At 33.7% G+C, this 22,137-nt stretch overlaps 1 protein-coding gene across 4 annotated transcripts in view; it reads right to left on the bottom strand.

The window, feature by feature from the left end:
- Positions 1-22,137, bottom strand: part of Nckap1 (NCK associated protein 1) — a 95,550-nt gene that overhangs the window by 28,475 nt on the left and 44,938 nt on the right. For all 4 annotated transcript variants that reach the window (XM_070019576.1, XM_070019574.1, XM_070019579.1 and 1 more), the window contains 13 exons: positions 19,258-19,354; positions 18,774-18,880; positions 17,664-17,796; positions 14,394-14,475; positions 12,112-12,170; positions 11,512-11,657; positions 9,427-9,559; positions 6,743-6,862; positions 4,933-5,072; positions 4,030-4,161; positions 1,434-1,652; positions 1,119-1,249; positions 321-418 (listed from right to left, as the gene is read on the bottom strand). In XM_070019576.1, coding sequence (XP_069875677.1) covers positions 321-418; positions 1,119-1,249; positions 1,434-1,652; positions 4,030-4,161; positions 4,933-5,072; positions 6,743-6,862; positions 9,427-9,559; positions 11,512-11,657; positions 12,112-12,170; positions 14,394-14,475; positions 17,664-17,796; positions 18,774-18,880; positions 19,258-19,354 — 1,597 coding nt within the window. The remainder of the gene's footprint in view (positions 1-320; positions 419-1,118; positions 1,250-1,433; positions 1,653-4,029; positions 4,162-4,932; positions 5,073-6,742; positions 6,863-9,426; positions 9,560-11,511; positions 11,658-12,111; positions 12,171-14,393; positions 14,476-17,663; positions 17,797-18,773; positions 18,881-19,257; positions 19,355-22,137) is intronic.

Below are 22,137 nucleotides of genomic sequence, written 5' to 3'. Positions count from 1 at the left end.
AAAATTAACTAAAGTCGAACAGAGTTGAGGGTACCATCTCCATTTTGGTGTGATTTATCTGGTAACTACTATTCAAAGCTGCTGTTTATATTTCTGCAATGTTTTAGAGGTATTTCCTGTTTAAAAGGGTAAAACTAAAGTTGGGCATGGTAGCATCTACCTGTGATCCTAAGCATGAGGCTCACAGTTCAAGACCATCCAGGGCAAGATCCTATCTCAAAATTGAAAAGTGAAGAGGAACAAGGCACTGACTTTAATCCTCAGTACCATAAGAAAAAGAAAACAAAAGGGGAAAGAGTTAAGATGAATAAAGATATTACCTTAAGTTCAGCAACTTGTGATGAAATATGCCACATAAGGCTTTCACTTAGAAACTTCATACCATATGGACCAAGTAGTTCTGATAATGACCTCATTTCTGAAAGAAATGTAATTAGTTTTATAATTGACAGAGCAAATACATCAAGAAAATGAATTATTAACAAATTGAAATATCCCATTATAGAAACGTCAATAGGGGCTGGAAAGGTGGCTTAATGGTAGAGTGCTTGCCTTGCATGCATGAGGACCTGGGTTCCATTCCTTAGCACCACAAAAGCACAAAAAGCTGGAAATGGAGCTGTGGCTCAAGTGGTAGAGTGCTAGCCTTGAGCTGAAGAGCTGAGGGACAGTGCCCAGGCCCAGAGTTCAAGTCCCACAACCGGCAAAAAAAAAAAAAAAAAAAAAAACGTCAATATAAAATCTTGTGATAAGTTTCTGTGTTTAAAAAAAACACAGAGGGCTGGGAATGTGGCTAATGGTGGAGTGCTTGCCTACCCCCTGGGTTCAATTCCTCAGTACCACATAGACAGAAAAGGCTGGAGTGGAACTATGGTTCAAGTAAGTGGTAGAGTGCTAGCCTTGAGCATAAGCAGCTCAGGGACATTGCCCAGGCCCTGAGTTCAAGCCCCAGGAATAGCAAACACAGAAATACACACACACACACAAAATGCAGAAGTCTCAAATATATGACTATATATACAAATGAAGACACAACAGAATCTAAAGCTAAAATAATAAGACAAAGTTTTCAAGCAAAACTACCAAGTTTTGCTTGAACTGTAACTCATGTTACTCACCTGATATGTCAGAATATTCTTCTGCATTGAATGTTAACTCATTTTCTGTAGGTAAGTTTACAAATGCTTTCATTGCAGGGAAATAGGCTATATGGCCATTGCTGACTTGTCTTAACAAAGTTTCCAAATACCTAAAAGAAAAATGAATTTATAACTGAGAAAGGTGACTTAATTAAAAAAATTTATTATAGTATACATCCTGCATTTAAAGTTGACTGATATCATGAATGATCATCCATAAAAAGTTAATTTTCCTAAATAGTTCAAGTACAAAAAAACTTTCTGTCACTCCAAATTTCTAAATGTGTTCCTTACCAATTTGTGTATAGGCTTGTTATGGTTGGCTCTCCATGACTGTCTAAATGTTGTGTTTGTTGAAGAAGAACATTATTAAACACCCTTGTAATATCAATCTGCACATAGTTTTCTATTGACTGGAGTACGGTCATATATGCTCTTACACTTGTCAGAAGCTCTGATGGTTTTGCGATTTCCTGTGTGGCTTGATTATACATGGTCATCCCAACAATTGATCTGCAAGAGGCAGAAGGCAGGGAATAATGAAAGACATATGACTTTTCCATTTAATGGAAATAATTCATTCAACCTGATACCTGATAATAGCTAGAAATATAATCTTAAGAGCCATGAGATTACTGTTGTCATTACCATACCAGCAACCTAAAAAGATGATACTTGAAATAGGAACACAAATGATTTAAACACTCTTTAAGACAAGCACAGTATCGAAAGTGACTTAAACATAAAGAAAGCTTTAAAATTTGTTTCACAAGACAGCTGTAGCAAGAACAATTAAGCTATTTAGCCCATAGCATATACTCATTTGGGCACTTTTTGCCAGAAGTTTTTTTTTTAATATTTTGTGCAAATTAACTACAATCCCTATATTTAATACTAGAAGGTTACTAAAACCATCATTTTACAAATAAAAACACAAGACTAATGTTTAGGATACAAGTAAAAGTTCCTTTGTTTGGAAGTGAGCAGTCTAGATATTAACCCCAAGTCTACTTGATTTATTGCTCTCAAGAAACTGCATCACAGTAAAAACAAGGCAACAACTTCAGTGTTTTAATCTACTCATAGCACACTAAAACACATATGTCCTAAGAAGACTGCAGAGGCTAACGGGAAATACAAGATCATTTTTCTACATCAAGACACTCACTCCTATTTCACTTTCTGCAAAAGGCTTCCTCAGGTATTCGACATGTATATAGTTATAATTCTATTTGTTGAGATGGATCTTTAAGGACAATAGACAAATCTTATCACTAAAAAGAAGCCCAGATGAACCAACTCAAGATGAAAATGACTATTCTTGTATGTATCCCCTGAGTCAAAAAATGCTCAAGACATCAGCAAAATTCAATCTACTAACATACACAAGCTATTTGTTCTGGAATAAACATCTTTCCTAGGTAAACAAAACAAGTTGTTCCCTTGCCTTGGTCCTGATCACTAAACAGGGATTTTGTATAAAGAACATTTCTTTTCCAGGGAACCAAACTGTTTATATAAGGAAAACAAGTGAGCTGTAAACTGAACCCTTCCTTCTACTCACCAATCTTCCACCCTCATCCAGTTGAGAACAATAAACATCAGAAGGCATAATGTCCAACTATTAGAACATTTCGAGTTTTACTGTCAGGATGCCTGCCTCACTAAGGAGAGCAAAAGACACTCTTCAACACCAGCCTTTTCTCCCTAGCTAACTGATGATTTAAAACTCAGTTTAATTACCATTTACATACTTCATATTTTATTCTTACTGTGCATCTTAAACTAACGTTGTAAGCTTTATTCTACCTCCTTACTACTTTACATTACTTTATCACAGTTAAGCATATGACAAATGCAAAATTCTGAGCATTAACAACCACAGAAACTTCGGCAATTATAAGTTGCAGTGGCTTTCAAGAAAAAAAAATCAAAATAAATTATCATTTTCATTTAGTTTACTATGTACAAAAAGTAAAAAGCAACATGAGGGAGTTCTCAAGTTATTCAGTCAAGAAATATGTATGTTGCTCACAAAATTTTAATCAGAACTGAACTGTAGCCAGTTCTTATAATCCCAGCTACTCAGGGGCCTGAGATCTGGGCAAGCCAAAATAAGCAGAAATATCTACAAGGTTCCATCTCCAAAATAACTTGCAAAAAGCTGGGCTGGAAGACTGGCTCAAGGGATAGAGTTAGAGTACCAGCTGCTCAAATCAAGTGAGTGTGAGGCCCTGAGTTCAAGCCCAAGTATTGGCAAAGAAGAAAAAAAAAAAAGTTGGGTTTTCAGTGAAAACCTACTAAAATAATAGCATACATGTGAATTCAGAACAGATGTAAAAGTTCAGCTAGTCCTGAGGTTTCTAAGCACCGACTGTAACCTACTTATTACAAGGTATTTATGTAAATGCACAATTCATTATAGGCATGCATACATATAACTGGAGTTTCCCAAAGTTATCATTACTACATGCAATGTACTCATTTCTTTTTCCTTCTTTCTCCTCCCACTTCTTTTTTAGCAACTTACTAAACCTATTTCATGACATTATTAGCTTGCAACATTCAAACAAATATACTGATTTGTTCCAATCCTTCATCTTGCAGTTGAGAAAGCTAAGACTCAGAGACATTAAATGAATTGGTCAATCTTACTAGGTTGTTACTATGCAACAGTAACAAGTATATAATTAGAGTTTGGATAATTTAATTAATTCTTAGTTTACTATTTTTCATGCTTCCCAGATTATTATTCTTTATACTATACCAGTTCCCTTAATATTTTTTCTTATAAAGGAAAACACTGTACAGAAACACTGTATTAACAATTAAAATAACAAAATCATTACTGAACCAACAGGAAAAAAAAACTGTTTATACTCTTTCTTACTTAGTAAAACGGATTTCCAGATGAGAAGTCAGATATTCTCGTGGTGTAAAGGTATGTTCCCATACCACCATGTTTGGTACATAATTTATAGAGAAACATAACTCAGAAAGTGCAGTGTGCAATTTATCAAGGCTGAAAAACAATCAATAAACAGTAAATAAAATGCTTCATCTGTCAGCATAAGCAATGCAAAGTTAATTTTATAAACATATCAGAGCTTATTTGGAGACATTATTGGAGAATTTGATTTTTTTAGCCTTTTAAAGTAGGAATCATAGTCATAACTTATGGAAATTTTTAAGAGAACTTTATCCATTTCTATACTCAATTAATGCTTATACTGACTTAAGACAATCATTTCCTAGTGATATTAAAATTTATTACAAGAGAAGGAACAATGCTCATAAAATGGCAATGTCTTGCTCAACTCAGGAAGAAGTAGGGATTTAAACAAAAAATACTGACACAGTTTCTCCCCATGCTTCCCTTCCAAATAATCAAATTATGCAGAGTCCTGACTGCTAACTGATCTGGTATTTCTGTTCTGAAATAATAGTACGAAGTATGCTGTACCATATCACAACATGCCAAAATAAAGCCTTGGTGATTTGATTTTAAATAAATTAAAATTTTTACATGGTTTATAGGGTACCTCAGAAATTTTTCAGACAAAATTTTTGTCCTTCAGTATCCAAAGTATTAAGACAGAGACTATCTACCATATATTATCTCTTAAAACGAAAAATCTAAATAAAGCACTTTGTAATCAAGTTTACAAAGATTTTTGAAAGGCAACTGGCTGGAAAATAAATATTATGCAACTTCTACCATTGCCTCAGTATCAATGCCACACAGGGGAGAAACATCTTATCAGATCAAAAAGAATGAAAGTAGATGGCTTACTTGGTTACCACCAGCCTGTTTTTTCTCATGCTTTCAACACCTGGTTTTTCCCTTTCAGGTTCTCCTTTCTTACCGGTCTGTTTTTTTGACTTCTTATTCACTGCTTGACTGATGGTTTTGGCACAATGCTTAGGCAGCAACTAAATATTAAAAACAATATTTTACATAACAGCAACTGCTTTGAAGGTATAATAACCATTGAAGCAAATCTCAGCTGAATCCAGACTATATAGCAAATACCATGTGAGTAATAAGGAGACATACATGTATGAAGCATACACAAGCCAGCTTGGGTAGCCCACAAAACATGGTAGGAAACAGAAACTGGTAAATCTGGTGTGAACAAATACTTCCTCGAGATTATTTCAAAGTTTATTCAAGTTATTCTCAGAAACTTAGGTGGGGATTTTTGTTCTATTCACAGATAAATCGCAAAATGTTAGATGCAAAAGCATATTATAGGTACCTAAGAAGTATTTATTTGATGAATAATTATTAATTTAAAAACACTATAATAAGTTTATTCAAGTTATTATTTAAAGGATAACTAAAAGCATACCAGGTAAGCAAGGAATGAGAAATAATAGTTACTAGGAGTAAATGGCCTGTTAAGTAAAATAATCTCAAGATATGACACACTTCACTTCTAGAAAACTACTAGGGGTAAAGCATAAACTGAAGGATAAAAAGTACTAGTTTTGAGGTCAGGAACCCCTTCATGCACAGCCAGAGAGGTAGAATTTTAAAGTGTAACAATCCCAAAGACAATAACAAAACAAAAAGAAAACCAGAATCACAACTGAAGAGATTTCTTTTTGGCTTTAAAAAATGTATTAGTGGGTGGGGGTGTAGGGGGAGGATGGGAAGGGATGGGAAGGGGAAACAAAGGAGGAGGCTACAATGCTTGATAAGAAATGTACTCATTATCTTGCCCATGTAATTGTAACCCCTCTGTACAGTATTTTCACAATAAAAATATTTTAAAAATGTATTAGCATGTATTATAGTTTCAATGTAACATTTCCATAAAATGTACCTTGATTAGACTCATCCCCTCCATCACTCTCTAATTTCTCCTATCCCCTTTTAGTGTGTGTGTGTGTGTGTGTGTGTGTGTGTGTGTGTGTGTGTGTGTGTGTGTGTGTGTGTGTGTGTGTGTGTGTGTGTGTGTGTGTGTGTGTGTGTGTGTGTGTGTGTGTGTGTATGTACACGTTATAGCTATATTATACCTATTATGTAGTTATATCAATATTTATTTATGATATAAATATTACGATAAATATTTAGTAATTTAGTATTTATATGTAATATATATCACCAAGTATGCTTAACTGCAAGAGTTCATAATACTATAAAATAATTTACTAGTTACTGAGACAATAAATACAAAAAAAATCAAACATTTCTTTTGCCTTTCCTTTACAAACTATACCACTGAATATAACTACTGTAATAAATGAGAAAGAAATCTTTTTCAAAATGTATCACAACTAATATATGTAAAAAACACATACAATATTTGTTACCACCAATGAAATAGCAGAATCAGGTGCTAACAAAAAGAATCCCAAATGTAACTAGACATAATGTGTCTCCTACGAAAGAACACAAATCTGTACAGTCTTGCTAAAAGCTTTGTATTTGTAAAAAACAAAAATTATACCTGTCAATGGAATTTCAGAGCAAGAGATAAAGGGGTTCTATTGAGAATTTGAGAATTAAGAAAGGAAAGTAGACCAGTAAGTAACAGCTCATGTCCTTGCCTTCATGGTCAAATTTTCTATCTGTAAAGAAACATTTAAATTATTACCTGGTCACTAAGAGTACATTGTTCTGTGCAAATATCAGTGATAAGATTTCGAGCTTGTTTGGCCATTTCATCCAGGAACATATTACATAAGGAAAGACTGCGATCTCCAATATGATGCCGCTGGTAAAGCACAAGTACGGTAGTAAAAATTACAAAGTAGTTTGAATTGTAGCATGTTTAAATAAACATGAACACTAACACCAGCAACCCTCTGGATTTAACCTTCCAATTCCATAGTCTTAATTACAGTAACACATTTAAAAAATTAAGCAAATAATGTATAAGAACAGATTTAAATCGAGATTTTCCACCATACTTATCTCTTTTAAAAATTTACATATCATGTATAAATTCTGTCACAATTTGTAACACTAAAGACAAAAAGGAGCGTAACTATTTAAATAAAAATGTTACAAATCAACTTCAGAAAATAAATTCATAAAACATTCAAGATTTCTAAAATCAGTCTTCCTTTCACATGGCACAGAAAAAGAAAAACTGCTGGACATGTATTCCCTGAACACAAAGGGAGAAAAAAACATTATTATAAATGCTCCTTTGAGTAACAACAGATGTTACCCACACTTAAAGGTAGGGATGAGGGGCTGGGAAGGTGGCTCAGTGGTAGAGTGCTTGCCTCACATCATGAGGTCCTGGGTTGGATTCCTCAGCACCACATAAACAGAAAAGGCTGGAAGTGGCACTGTGGCTCAAGTGGTAGAGTGCTCGCCTTGAGCTGAACAGCTGAGAGACAGTGCCCAGGCCCAGAGTTCAAGCCCCACAACTGACGACAAAAAAAAAAAATCTAAGTAAAGGGACTAAACACTAAGTTATTAAAAAAATTACATCTTAACTTTAATGTTTACTCTTACCACTTATAAAATGATACTTTTTAAAAAATATTACAAAAATATTTACTTACTTTCAATTAACAAATGACAACTTTGTAGACTTACCGGAGAAAATTTAATGTTATGTTTTTATTATTTTCAATACTGAAGATTCAACCCAAGGTCTTACGCATGCCAGATAAGCATTCTGCCATTGAGCTGTTACCCACCCTTCCCCACAATAAAATTAAGATCTGTGTAGATTACAGAAAGTTGCAATTAAGGTAATTAACCTATCACTTGAATTTTTTTTATGGTGAGAACAGTAAAAATCTATTGTTTTTTGTTGTTGATTGTGGGGCTTGAACTCAGGGCCTGGGCACTGTCCCTGAGCTTTTTTGCTCAAAGCTAGTGCTCTACCACTTTGAGCTACATCAACACTTCCAGTTTTCTGGTAGTAAACTGGAGATAAGAGTCTCACAGACTTTCCTGCCTGGGCCAGCCTCAAATAGCTAGCAATCCTCAGATCCAGCTTCCTGAGTAGCTAGCATACAGGCATGATTGACCAGTGCCCAGCTATAAACTGCTATTCTTTTTTTTTTTTTTAAATCATTCCTTACTCTCTCCATTGTGGTATAATTAGTATAAGCAACTATTCTATCTGGAATTGATCGGAGTATCTTAATTAGACAGCTGCTTCTACTCTCGCTTGCTTATAGAAATCTTTTTAAATTGTACATCAAATAATAAACATCTATTCTTTAAGCAAGTTAAAAATACATTTTTTTTTTTTTGTTTTCCAACAAGATCTTGTTAGGTAGCTTGAATTAGCCATCATTTCACTATTTAGCTAGATTGAACCTATGTTTCCCTAACTTCAGACTCCAAAGTGCAAGACTGCAACATGAGCCACTACACTTTTAAACTGTGCCACCATCAAGTACAATAGACCACAGCCTCCTGAGTAGTTAGAATTACAGGTGTGAGCTACCAGCACCCAGACATAATATAGTATTTTTTTTCTTTTTCTTTTTTTGGTTGGTGATGGGCTTGAACTCAGGGCGTGTGCACTGTCCCTGAGCCTTTTTGTGCTCAAGGCAAAGGCTCTACCACTAGAGCTACCGTGCTACTTCCTGTCTTTGAGTGGTTAATTGGAGATAAAAGTTTCATGGGGATTTCTTCTGCTCCAACTGGCTTCAAACCCTTATCCTCGGATCTCAGCCTCCTGAGTAGCTAGGATTGCAGGTGTGAGCCACCAGTGCCCGGCCATAATACAATTTTGACAGGCTGCTGGCACTCTTGAGGCACATTTCCACTTTTGGCTATTTGCTGGTGAGACATAAGTCTCATGGACTTTTCTGCCCAGACTGGCTTTGAATCACAATCCTCTGATCTCAGTCTCCCAAGATCTAGGATTACAAATATGACCCATCAGTGCCTGACTTTCAAATTCTCTTTGATTTTACCCAGTAATTTATAAATTCAACTTTCAAGTCATTTCAGTAATAATTTAAGAGGAAAAGCAGGTATGCAGACCTAATTACTATATATACCTAAATAAATATATATCCAAAGAAATAAATCCCCAAATATTAACCTGCTTCACCATTTATATATATGAATATATATAATATAAACGTTGACCCACCACATATATATACATATATACACACATAAATAAGTATATAAATACATAGATATCTTTATCATATATATCCACTTAAACATTTTTTGACTGCATAAAAAAAGTTTGAGTAGAAAGAAAGATTAGGACTTTATAAACATTTGTTTGGCTACTAATTTAATCTAGAGTACTTTGCATACCAGATAATCACAATGTTAGTCTGAAATTACCTCTTCTGGACACAGTTCATGTGTACAACTCATAAAATGAGTGCAAAGTAGTGGGAATGCAATTGAGTATCTTGACTGCGAGGGTAACTCCAAACACTGTTGAAACATCTTCTCAAAAGCACGACTATAAAAACTATATTAGAAAATGAAATGAAAACTAAAATCGCAACTTTTATCATTAGTAGTTAAACAGTTATGTGGTTTATAGTTAAAACAAAATTTTCCTTACAGTATACTACAGTTACTTTCCTTTGCCTGAAGTGAATGAGAGTTAATTGGTTTCATTCATTCCTTTAAGAATAACTATTTCTCCCCCAAAGTATCTTTTATATGCTAATAATTATTTCAATGTATACAAAAAGTATCTATATAACCATCAGTATTTTAAGAAAAAATGCATATAGAACATGTTATAACCATAGAATATGAATACATGATACTAAAATCCTGTATCATCAAATTTTATCAAAGCCAAATCACTATCAATTATCAGTATTAAGTATTTTAAGTATTAAGAAAAAAATGCCAACTAAAAAAATCACATTTTATCAATTTTAATTACATGTAAATTCAAGATATATAAATTCTAAATGTAAAAGATTATAATAGGTACAATATAGTAATCTCAAACAAACAGTAAATATGTCTTTATTTTGGATAAAATATAAAAATGAAAAATGATTAAAAATTTTAAATTTTAAACATTATTCAAAGTATTTTTTAACTCAGAGTTGAGATAATTTTAATTGTACTCTCGTGCACTACAAAACTTTCCATAGCTAAATATGTCAAAATATAAAATATTTCATTTTCTTCCTAGAATAGCCTTTGGGTCAAACAGATAATCATTAAAAATCTTGCAAGTTTAAATGTGGTTTACTAAAACCACATTTTAAAAAGTGTATATGGTTATATGTATCATGAATTCCTTTTAAGAAGCAAGACTTTTCTGCTTGGTGATTTAGATTTCTTCTGCACTAATACTAATTAAAGTCATTCTAATAAATACCAAAATCATAAAGGACTTACTATTTTCCAAAGTAAAAGGCAGGAAAAGCTTTTCTAATGATTTTATTCAATATGTAGAAACTGCTAATCTCAGCACTTTAGAAATAAGGAAACAACTAAGTTATTCAATTCACTTCCCTCAAGGCCAAGAAGCAGGACAAGAGCTGAAACTATGGAACACTGAATTTAAGAATATTTGATATTGAACTGTGGTTCAATTCTACTAAATACTTGAGTCTATTAGTCTCATTACCACCAAGTTCACTTATTCATTCAAACTTTTATTAAGTAGCTATCATGTTAAAAGTAGTTATCAAGCAGAGTTGGTGGCTCATATCTGTAATCTTAGCTACTCAGGAGGCTGAGATCTGAGGATCACAGTTCAAGGCCAGTCCGGGCAAGGAAAATCTGTGAGACTGTTATCTCCAATAAACCACTCAGAAAACTGGCACTGTGGGTCAAATGGTACAGCACTCGCCTTGAGCTGAAGAGCTGAGGGATAGCGCCCAGGCCCAGAGTTCAAGCCCCACAACTGACCAAAAAAAAAAGTAGTTATCATATTAGACACTAAGGAAACAAAACCTTCAAAGGTTACATTTTTCTGATTAGGAAGGGGAGAAAAGTAAACTATAGTACCAAGTATAATAAAAGAGGCTATGAATAAAGCAAAGATATCATGATACAAGCATTAAATTTCAGTACCACAGAAGTTAAGTATTTAATTTCCAATATTCATTTTACTTGAACCTGATCCACTCTGAATTTCCCTTAGTCTAATCATGTAAAGGAGGCTGTCTTAAGGTAATTTGAGCTATTTTATAGGTCTTCAAACAAAATTAAAAAAAAAATCACATCAATAAAAAGTACTCTTACAAAAACCTAAAAATATAAATAAAATCCCAATTTGGAAAGTGTCTTTTGTTGTAAAGTTTTTATTAAAGTCTATAATCCCTCCTCCTTTTTAAAAGAACCTATTATTGAATTGTCTTAGGTGCAAGTTAACATGAACCCAATAAAGAAACTTAACTTCAGATATTAAAAATTTCAAAGCTAGATTTAAGGAAAACTACAACATACCAAAATATGGAGAGATCTGATGTTTCCACTAACATTTCCACTAAGGAATCTACCATTTTTGTATGAAAGATAATTGTATTCATCATCTTTCCAAGTTCTCGGTGATCTGCAAGGCCAAGTGAAGCCTTAGAGACACTAGTATATGCCTGTAAAGTTCAACAAAAAAAACAAAAGCAGTTTAGGTAGAGACAACGTGTCATTTAACAACCCCACTGCATACACAGTATTCATCTGGGCTCCTCTACAGGACTTAGAAGAGAGACAGGGAAAATGTACATGTGCTGATTCTCACACTAATTTCTGTACTGTGAAAGATCTGGTTGGGATCTGTCCTGAGAGCTTCATATCTTCCATCAGTATCCATAAAACATTAAGAAACATTACCACTTTATAAATAGGATAAAAATCAATTCTCAACCCTTAAATCAGAAATACATTTATCCAAGTATAGTAACTAACACAAAATGTTTCTTTAAGGTTAGGTATACAAAACAAGTCTTTTCAATAGGCACACAACAATTTATATAGTTCTATAAAAATCTTAATGTTAGTTAATAATTATGTATGCAATAACAAAAAATGAAAATTAAGTATTCTTACCTGTAACCTAAACCAATCTAATCTCATTCCTCTGAAATCAAATACTTCCCCATCTTCAACTACAATATGGAAAGAAGATTACAAAGTAAATTAAATTTTGACAAATTTATCTCACAATAACTTAATAGCTAAGGCAATATATATGAGCAAAGGAACACGAGAGTTTCAAAGGGATATTTACATATCTGTAATTAATTTTAAATTTACATATCTGTAAATAATTTTAAATGTCCACTGACAGAGGAACAGATGAATAAAATGTAGTATACAATTACAATGGATACTATTCAGTCTTTCTGACACATGGTATAACATGGATGAACCTTAAAGATATCATGCTCAATGAAATAAAACATTTATAGAGCCAAGTGCAGTGGCAGAGGCCTTAAGTTCCACCTACCTAGGAGGCTGTGATAGAAGGACTGCCTGAGCCAAAGGAATTTGAGGCCAGCCTGGGCAACATAATTAGATCTTGTCTAAAAAGGAAAAAAAGAAACCAGGCACAAAAATAAAAACTGCATTGTTTCTATTTATATGAGGTATCCAGAACAAACTAAAAGAATGGTGACTTGCTAGAACTGGTAGAAGACAAGTGTTGTTTAATGGCCAGAATTTCTGGAGATTGATGATGTAACAATACTGGTAGTACCTACCACTATTCAATTACAAACTGATTAAGGTGGTAAATTTTAGATTAAGTACATTTTATAGTTATATATATTTTTGGGGAGAGGGCAACAGTGTCAGTCACAAGGCTTGAACTCAGGGCTTGGGCTCTGTCCCTGAGCTCTTTTGCTCAAGGCTAGTGCTCTACCAGTTCCAGCCACAGCTCCACTTCTGGTTTCTGGTGGTAAATTGGAGACAAGAGCCTCACAGACTTTCCTGCCCAGGCTGGCTTTGAACCAAGATTCTAAGATTTCGGCCTCCTGAGTAGCTAGGATTATAGGTGTGAGCTACCAGTGCCCAGCAATTATTTCTTTTCTGGTGTACTGGGATTTGACCTCAAGGTGTCATGCCTGCTAAGCAGGTACTCTATCACTAAGCCATGCCTCCAGCCCTGACTGGTACTGTTCATTTTTGAGATAGGGACTTACTCACCTGCCCAGGTATATTACCTCAACTATAATCTGCCTATTTTAGACTTTCCCTTCTTTCTGGGATGCAGACACATGCTACCATGCCCAGCTTCTATCCACTAAGAAGGAATCCCATAAACTTTTCTGTCTGGGCTGGCCTGGAACCACAATCCTCTCAATCTCAGCCTCCCAAGTAATGAGGATTAAAGACACGAGCCACTAGTGCTTGGCTTATATTTTAATATTGAAAAACAAAATTTTCTTAATGTTTTAATTGAAGAATTGACATTGAAACACTTCTCAAATTCTATAAAGATAAATTAACAGTTATGGAAGGATAAGTATAGAGCTTATCCTAAGCTCTCTGATTTTCAGTGTGCTTATATGTCATCTTGAAACAACTGTATATTCTATGAATGTATACAACATAAAAAATACAAGGAAAGAACATTCATAGCATTTTGGACAGTTTACTAAAGCTCCCTAAAATACCTCTATAGAAACCAAGCATCACCATCAAGATTATAGTATGTTTGTTATTTAAATATAGTAACTATAAACATTGATTGAACCAATATAAATGTTTCCATATTTATTACTCAAAAGTTTTCAAGCTTTTGATACCTTTAATCTAAAAACTATTAAAGTATTGAACAATACAGTTGACTAGACTATTAAAATAAAGAGTAGGTATTCTACTTAAACTGTCCATCTGGGGGCTAGAGATAGCTGACCTCTAAGTACTAATAGCTCCAAAAACTTGCATAATTGAGAGGTTAATTCCTCAAACCCTAGTTTACAAATCTATTATATGAAAGTAATAATTTTTAAAGTGATATAGATTATACATATACACTGCATGGTCCATCTGGCACAGGCTACATATTTTATAAATGTTATACATTATTATTACAGGCATGGTTGGACCAAATACATACTTTCTGTATTCAGTATCATGTTGCTTTACATGAAAAAAACCTGCTTTTCTTCTCCACATAAGAAATACCAAGCTATAATTCTTATGATTGTTTATAAATAACATTCCAGATTCATCTTTGCCTCACAGAAAATAAAATTAAGACAAAAAAGAAGAGATTAAATATATCGAAAACTGAGATGACTAGGTAAACATCCATTATTAAATTCTCTCCTTATTAATCAAGCATGAAATCTACAGAAAGAAGCATGCATTGATTTAAGACTTACCTTGTTTTACACTTAGGGAAGTCATAGTGTTAACAAAAGAAGACATGATAATTGATTCATCTTCAGGGCAAACAGAAAGGTTCTGGGGGAAAAAAAGTAACTTTAAAAGCATTTAGTAGGGAAACAATTCATAGGTCCATCAACTACTAGACAGGTAAACAAACTATATTAAGAAAGTGTTCAGCTGGGAAGGTGGCTCAGTGGTAGAGTGCTTGCCTTGCATGCATAAAGCCCTGGATTCAATTCCTCAGCACCACATAAGCAGAAAAAACCGGAAGTGGGGCTGAGGCTCAAGTGGTAGAGCACTAGCCTTCAGCTGAAGAGCTGAGGGACAGCGCCCAGGCCCAGAGTTCAGGCCCCATGACCAACACACACACAAAAAAGAAAATGTTCAAAAATAAAAAAGAAATAGACTGTTGATATATACTTTACCATCAATATCAAAAACACTATATTAGCTGGGTGCCAGTGGATCATCCCTGCAACCCCAGCTACCTAGAAAGCTGATATCTGAAGATCATGGCAAAGTCCATGAGATTCTAATTAACCACCAAAGAGGTGGAATTGGACCTGTGGCTCAAGCTGTACTTGAACACAAAAACTCAGTGACAGTACCCAGGCCCTGATTTCAAGCCTTAGGACTGTCATGAAAAAAAAACAAAAAAAACCATGCTAAGTGAAAGAAATAAAAACATTATATAAAGTATGTGAATCATATACTTTACTTATGTGAAATAAGTAAAGATTATATAAAGTACATGAACCATATACCTCACTTATAGGAAAAATTTCAAAAAGTTTTTAAAACTAGATGACATCACTGTATGACAGTGAGGGCTACGAGCTTCCTACTTTGTTTTCTTTTTTCTTTTTCTCTTTTTTTTTTTTTGTCGGTCATGGGGCTTAAACTCTGGGCTTGGGTGCTGTCCCTGTGCTCTTCAGCGCAAGGCGAGCGCTCTATCACTTGAGCCACAGTGCCATTTCCAGTTTTCAAGTGGTTTATTGGAGATAAGAGTCTCATGGACTTTTCTGCCCGGTCTGGCTTTGAACCATGATCCTCAGATCTCAGCCTCCTGAGTAGTTAGGATTATAGGCGTGAGCCACCACCATGCCATTATTGAGTGAGACTGAATTTTACACTTATGTGGCCTATAGCCACAATTGTAGAGTTTTGGGCTCCCTAATATAATTACAGGCTCAAGCCCATATACCCAGCTATGACTTTTAATATAAATTATACCTCAATTAAATTTGTATTATCTTCATATCCCTCCCCTCCCCCAAAAAGAAAATAAACATTTCAAACTGGCTAAGGAAGTTAGTATTTCAGGGCTAGAGATGTAGGTCAGTGGTATAATGCTTGCCTAACATGCAAGAGGTTTTAGAATTAATCCCTAGCACTGCAAAAAACAAAAAAATATTATCTATAGTGGGTGTTAAAATTACATTCTTTTGAAAAGTGGATGCTTATCTGAGAAAGAACATATATAAAATACATTTTTAGAACATTAAAATCTACATAACAATCTGAATGTACAAAATAATGTCACTGGATTGTACACTAATTAAAATAGTCCAAATAATAAATTGTTATATATATGTCATCACAATTAAATTCTAATATAAAAATGAACTATATTAACAAGTTTATAAATTTATTTCTAAGTTAAAAGGCCTGAATATACTCTGCCACAAAAGAGAAAGATAAAAAGCGCAAATTTGGAGTTAAATCTTAAGTTTGAATTCTGCTCTATTCCCTATCAACTGTTGTTTCTCATTCGTTAGATTTTTGTCTTTTTTCATCAACAAATAATGATATCTACCCTAATCAAAGTTACTACAAAAAATTAAGAACATATACTATCAAAAAGCAACTTTTAATATCATTATTATTCTTCCTGGTGATACTACTATTAGTATAATACCAAAAGATGCTAAGAACTTTCTTTTATTCAGTATGAAGGTTTGAATGCTAAGAATTTTCTTTTTGTCACACTTTGTTTTATATAAAAAACATAAACAGACTTCAAGTGCCTCAAACATTTGAAGACCATATCAAGTATCTAAAAATCATATTGATAAATGTCTAAATGTCAAAAGTTAGCTGGAATCAGGAGTTTGGGGTTCCTCCCAGCTAGTATGCTAATATGAGTAAATAATAAACCAAAGCCTCTGGCTTATCTAGTAATAACTATATATAAGGAAAATTACTAAGCCACTAGTATCAAGGTGATAACAGGTTTTCTGTTCCTTTTTTAGTAACAAATTGTTGTATACAAAGGAAGTAACAGAGCTCCATCTAGTGGTCAAAGAAATAAATTAGCTCAGAAAAACCATTAGCTTTGAATTTGTGGGGGTTTTGGGTTTTAATTCTTAGTTGTTTTCTGAGTCAGATTCTCAATCATTGTGCATGCTGATCTTCAACTTGTGAGCCTCTTGTCTCAACCTTCCAAATGTTGGAGTTACATCCATGTACTACCATGCCTGGCTAGTAAAGGTAATTTTCATTTCATTGCTCTTTATAGTTTTTAGATAGCTGAGTGAAGTCAAGTAAAATACTATTTTGTTATGGTCAATTTACTGGACACATAAATAAAAGGAAATTTACATAATATAAAAGGACTGAGTAAAATATAGAAATTTAAAAAAAGAAAACTGAAAACCAATGGAGAAAATTTCAAAATAAAAATAAAATAAGAATATTTAAATTAGAATGACAATATAAACCTTTACTTTTTGGCCACATCAAAAACACTACTCAAGAACACTTTTTTCCCCTACTTTTCCTCTAATACCTAATTATCAACTACACTGTTATCACTGCTATACCCACAGCACTGTCCAAGCTCACATTCTCTTTAGTTCTCATCTGCCTTCTAGAGCAGTTTTTCTTCTCTCTGGTTTCTCTGTTTCTTCTCTAGGTCTTTGTAATCCATTATCTACACTGTACCAAGGCAATCTTTCTAGGTTGATATGATTTCTGACTAACCCTCTGTTTCACAAAAACTTCTATAACTAGGCCAATGTATAACTGTATCCTAAGTATAAATAATTGTTTTCTTCTTTGTGCTCATTCTGAAGTTTGTACAAACAAATTTCACTGGATTGTAACTTTTCTCATCTCAAGACAATGATCTCTTCAACAGTAACCATTTAATATTTGTATTTACATTACTTGGCACATAATTAGATGTTTTTAAAGTGTTAAACAAATCTATTACTATTTAAGTCAAGAATAACCCAAAGGGGTACTAATGAAATAGCTTTTACCTGCACAAGTTCATTCAGGACAACAGCATCAAAGCCAGAAAGGTACTGTACGTAATACCTCTGCATTACAGGTCCATATTTCCTCACATGTGCTCTAAGTTCTTCCATGTAAAATATTAACTCAGCAATGTGCCTTTTTAAGAAGAAAAATATTTCAAATATAAGATTTTTGTCATCAAAGAAAACATTAAATGTTTTGATATCATTTTAGAACTTTTGTCTTAGGTGGGGTATTGTTTAATATTTAACATTATTTCCTCTTTAAATGATTTTATATGAATACAGAAACCATGGGAAAGAACAAAAAACAAAAAAAAACCCTAAGATTAATAACTGATAGCAGAAATTCCAAAGTGAAAATAAAATGTGGAAATTTCATAACTATACCATTAAAATTATCAAAAACAAAGAATATTAGCAAGAAATATGATTTTGTTTCTTTTTTTTTTTTTTGGTTGGTCGTGGGGCATGAATTCTAGGCCTGGGTGCTGTCCCTGAGCTCTTCAGCTCAAGGGTAGCACTCTACCACTTGAGCCACAGTGCAACTTCTGGTTTCCTGGTGGTTAACTGGAGATAAGAGTCTCATGGACTTTTCTTGCCTGGGCTGGCTTTGAACCATGATCCTCAGAGCTCAGCCTCCTAGGTAGCTAGGATTACAGCCACTGGTGCCTGGCTCTATATGCTCTTATCTCTGTTTTCATTTATTTAACTCCAGTTGAGGGAATGTGGGCTAAAACAAGAATAGTCATGTCAAATGGCACTGTGATTCAAGTGTTCTTTTTTTTTGTATACTAAATGTATTCATATCTAATTTTTTTCTTAGAATTCTTATTTAACTGCTTTGTACAGAATGTAACTGTAAAAAACAAATTCAAAGTAATATTACTGAATATATACAACCTACTGCACTAGAGAAAACATTAACACTAACGCTTTCCCATTCTAATTTGATATCATCTAATATATGTACAAACATTCCTGCTATGACAAACATAAAAGTCCTAAAACAGTTTTGCGAAATAACTTTGCTTCAAATATAAATTCTTAAAATCTACAGTCCACAAATCAAAATAAACAGCAAACAGTGTGTTTCTAAAGTCACTAACTTACTTATCTATAAAGTCATCTGCACTCTTCTTTGGCATGTTATCTGCATGACGAAGTAGCCAGATAATTTCATCACGGGCAAAAGATAATGCCATAAAAACAAAAAGTGCCTATTTAAAACAAACAGACAAACATTGTTGACTCTCAAAGATTAAAACTAAATTACTCATAGTCTTTTTCTAAGTCAAAGTCACCAGAAAGCAATGACAACATGAAATTCAAAAGAGGAGACTAACATGAGAAGACAAAAAAAATACATTTAAAAGAGAGAAAGAATGTGGAGCTTTGTATTTAGTTGAACATTCATGTAAATGATAAAAGTATGAGGAAGTCTGTTACATTAGTTAGCCAATTCATTCTTGGCTAAATGTAAAAATCCTCTTTATAGTCTCCGGCTCAAATCACAGTAAAAATGTGCACAGAAAAAAAGTGTTTTTAAGTTGTTTCATACAGCATACTTATAAAAGTAAAAATTCCCATCAATTACCTTGGGACCAAGCAAGCCAGGTTGATCAGACAAGACAGTAGCCAATTCTTTCAGTGCAGACCTTAAAAACTTGCGTCTTTCTCTGTGCATTGAGCCACTACAGGGAAAGACATTAGAGTATAACTGTTTCTACTAAAATAATTACTGGTAATTAAAGTAACCTAGCTTTGTCAAATCAACTTCCACATTATTTTTAGGATGCAGAAGACCCAATAAAAATGCTGACGCTATTTTTGCTTATATTGTTACTTTCATAAACCATATTTATTTTGTTACTATGTACCAAAATTCTTCCCAACTTTAATACAATTCTTTCATAAAGCATTTCCCAATATTCAGCTATTTCTGTATAATCTCTGTAATTTTAGTTCCTTGTGGGTTAAACTGAACTATGAAATACTTGAACTGGTACATTTTCGTCATTTCCACAAGAAAATTCATACAAATAACTTAATAAATATCTGAATATCTATATCCTTGTTTATTAAGTATATGCGTATAAATATATGAGTGAGTAAGCAAAAGTTAGTTCAAAAACAGAATAGGGGAAAATCATACTTATGTATTTTTTAATTAAAATGCAAACTTGATTTTATTTTTATTAACAAGAGGAACACAAAATGTTCTGCTTTCCAATTCCTCATACTACGTGAAATATATAATCTTCAATAGACACATGAAGAAATGCTCAACTACTCTGGCCATAAAAGAAATGCAAATCAAAACAACACTGAGATTCCACCTCACCCCAGTTAGAATGGCTAGAATCAAGAAATCTAATTTAAACAACAGACGCTGGAGGGGATGTGGCCAAAAAGGAACGCTATTACATTGTTTGTGGGAGTGTAAATCTGTTCAACCACTCTGGAGGTTCCTCTATCACCCAACAATCCCACTTCTGGGCATTTACCCAAATGACCACAAACAAGGCCCCATGAAAGCTATCAGCACAACTATGTTTATGGCAGCATTATTCACCATAGCTAAGATACGGAACAACCCAGATGCCCCTCCGCAGATGAATCTATCACAAGAATATGTGATAGATATATACATACAATTTTATGCTTAGATCAGAAAGAATGACACTGCCCCATTTAGTAGGAAATGGAAAGACTTGGGGGAAAAAATCATATTAAGTGAGGTAAACCAGACTCCTAAAAAACAGGTCCCACGGTTTCCCTTATTTGCAATAATTAGTATACCTTTAGGATAATCTTATCAGATGAGCAGAACAGATCAATAGCTATGTACATATGATCATGTAAGATGATGCAAAGCGAAATGAACTCTAAGACACAAACACAAGAGGGTTTTTCTTTTTTGTTGTTTTTAATGTACTATGTGATTTTAGGGGTTTTTTTTTTGGTATGTTTTCCTCCTATAGTATATCTTCTGTTATTACTGCATTTGATTTTGGTATCCTGGTATTGTATATACATTTATCTGAATTAGGGAAGAGAAGGGGAACAACAGAATGGTGAGACATAGGACAAGGGGGGAACCAACCCAACAGCGACATACACAAGACAATACGTTGGAAATGATCTGTACAACTTGGGAACTGGGAGAGAGGGAAAGTAGGAGAAAAATGAAGGAAGGGTAACAAGCTTGACAAGAAATATACTTATTACCTTACTTAGGTAACTGAAACCCCTCTGTACATCACCTTGGCAATTAAAAAAAAAAAAAAGGAAAAGGAAGTCCCTATAGGACACTCTCTATGACCTTTGGCTTCAACACTATGTTTCACTTCTCAATTATAAAACAGGCATGATGACAACTGCCTCAAAAGCTACATACAACTTTCATGACACCTGATATATACTACTTCTATAACATATTACTTTAATTCCAGTGTCATTTTCTTTTCGCAATAATTAAGTCACCTGGTGTCATTTCTTTTTTTTTTTTTTTTTTGGTCCAGTCGTGGGCCTGAACTCTGGCCTGGACGCTGTCCCTCAGCTCTTCAGCTCAAGGCTAGCGCTCTACCACTTGAGCCACATCACCACTTCCGGTTTTTTTCTTTTTGCTTATGTGGTGCTGAGGAATCGAACTCAGGGCCTCAGGCATGCAAGGCAAGCGCTCTACCACTGAGCCACCTTCCCAGCCACCTGGTGTCATTTCTAAGGAGAAAATGAGTAAATGTTACTTTGACTATTTTTACTTTCAAGGTTGCTGTGAAGAGTCTGTATGTTCATTATTACTGACAGAAGATATAGAATGTATTTGGATCTGATACACAGTAACAAATTACATGCATACCATTTAAAATTATTTTATGTAAAATAAAGACTCAAAACTATGTTATCTATACTAGAGAATCACTTCTGAACAATGGAAGCACCTGTTCATCAGTAAGGTGAAAAATGCAGGCATAAAGATGACAGAACAGATATAATAAAGATTGTTTAAATATCCAATCTTCATCTATTACTTTCCTGGCTAAATGTAAAAATATTCTTATGTACTCTGACTTAAATCATAGTAAAGTTTCACATGGAAATAATGTTTTAAAATTTTCATATAGCATGCTTACTGAAATAAGAATTTTTAAACTTCTAATGGTTCAATATTTTCATATATGGAAGGTGCTAGTTTTCTCTTTGACTTACAAAAACTTCTAATGGGTCAGATATTACCATTTCTATTACCTAAGATTACTGGAAAAAATATATACAATATACATAACTAAAGCTACTCAAATTTCCTCAAATTATTTCAAACTATTTTATGAGAAAACTGCAAAGTTGTTCAAAGATCTTAAATATACTAAGTCCTAATTTAGGATTTTTATACATTTATTAATATAAGAAACTAAAATTGGGGAAATATATGAGGTGAACACACTTTCAAAAATATGGAGTGGGGAAGTCAAAG

Source organism: Dipodomys merriami, unplaced genomic scaffold (genome assembly GCF_024711535.1).
Source record: "Dipodomys merriami isolate MVZ:Mamm:240054 unplaced genomic scaffold, mDipMer1.0.p SCAF_1, whole genome shotgun sequence".
NCBI lineage: Eukaryota > Metazoa > Chordata > Mammalia > Rodentia > Heteromyidae > Dipodomys > Dipodomys merriami.
The sequence above is the reverse complement of the archived record's forward strand: the minus strand, read 5'-3'. Positions and strand labels throughout refer to the sequence as shown.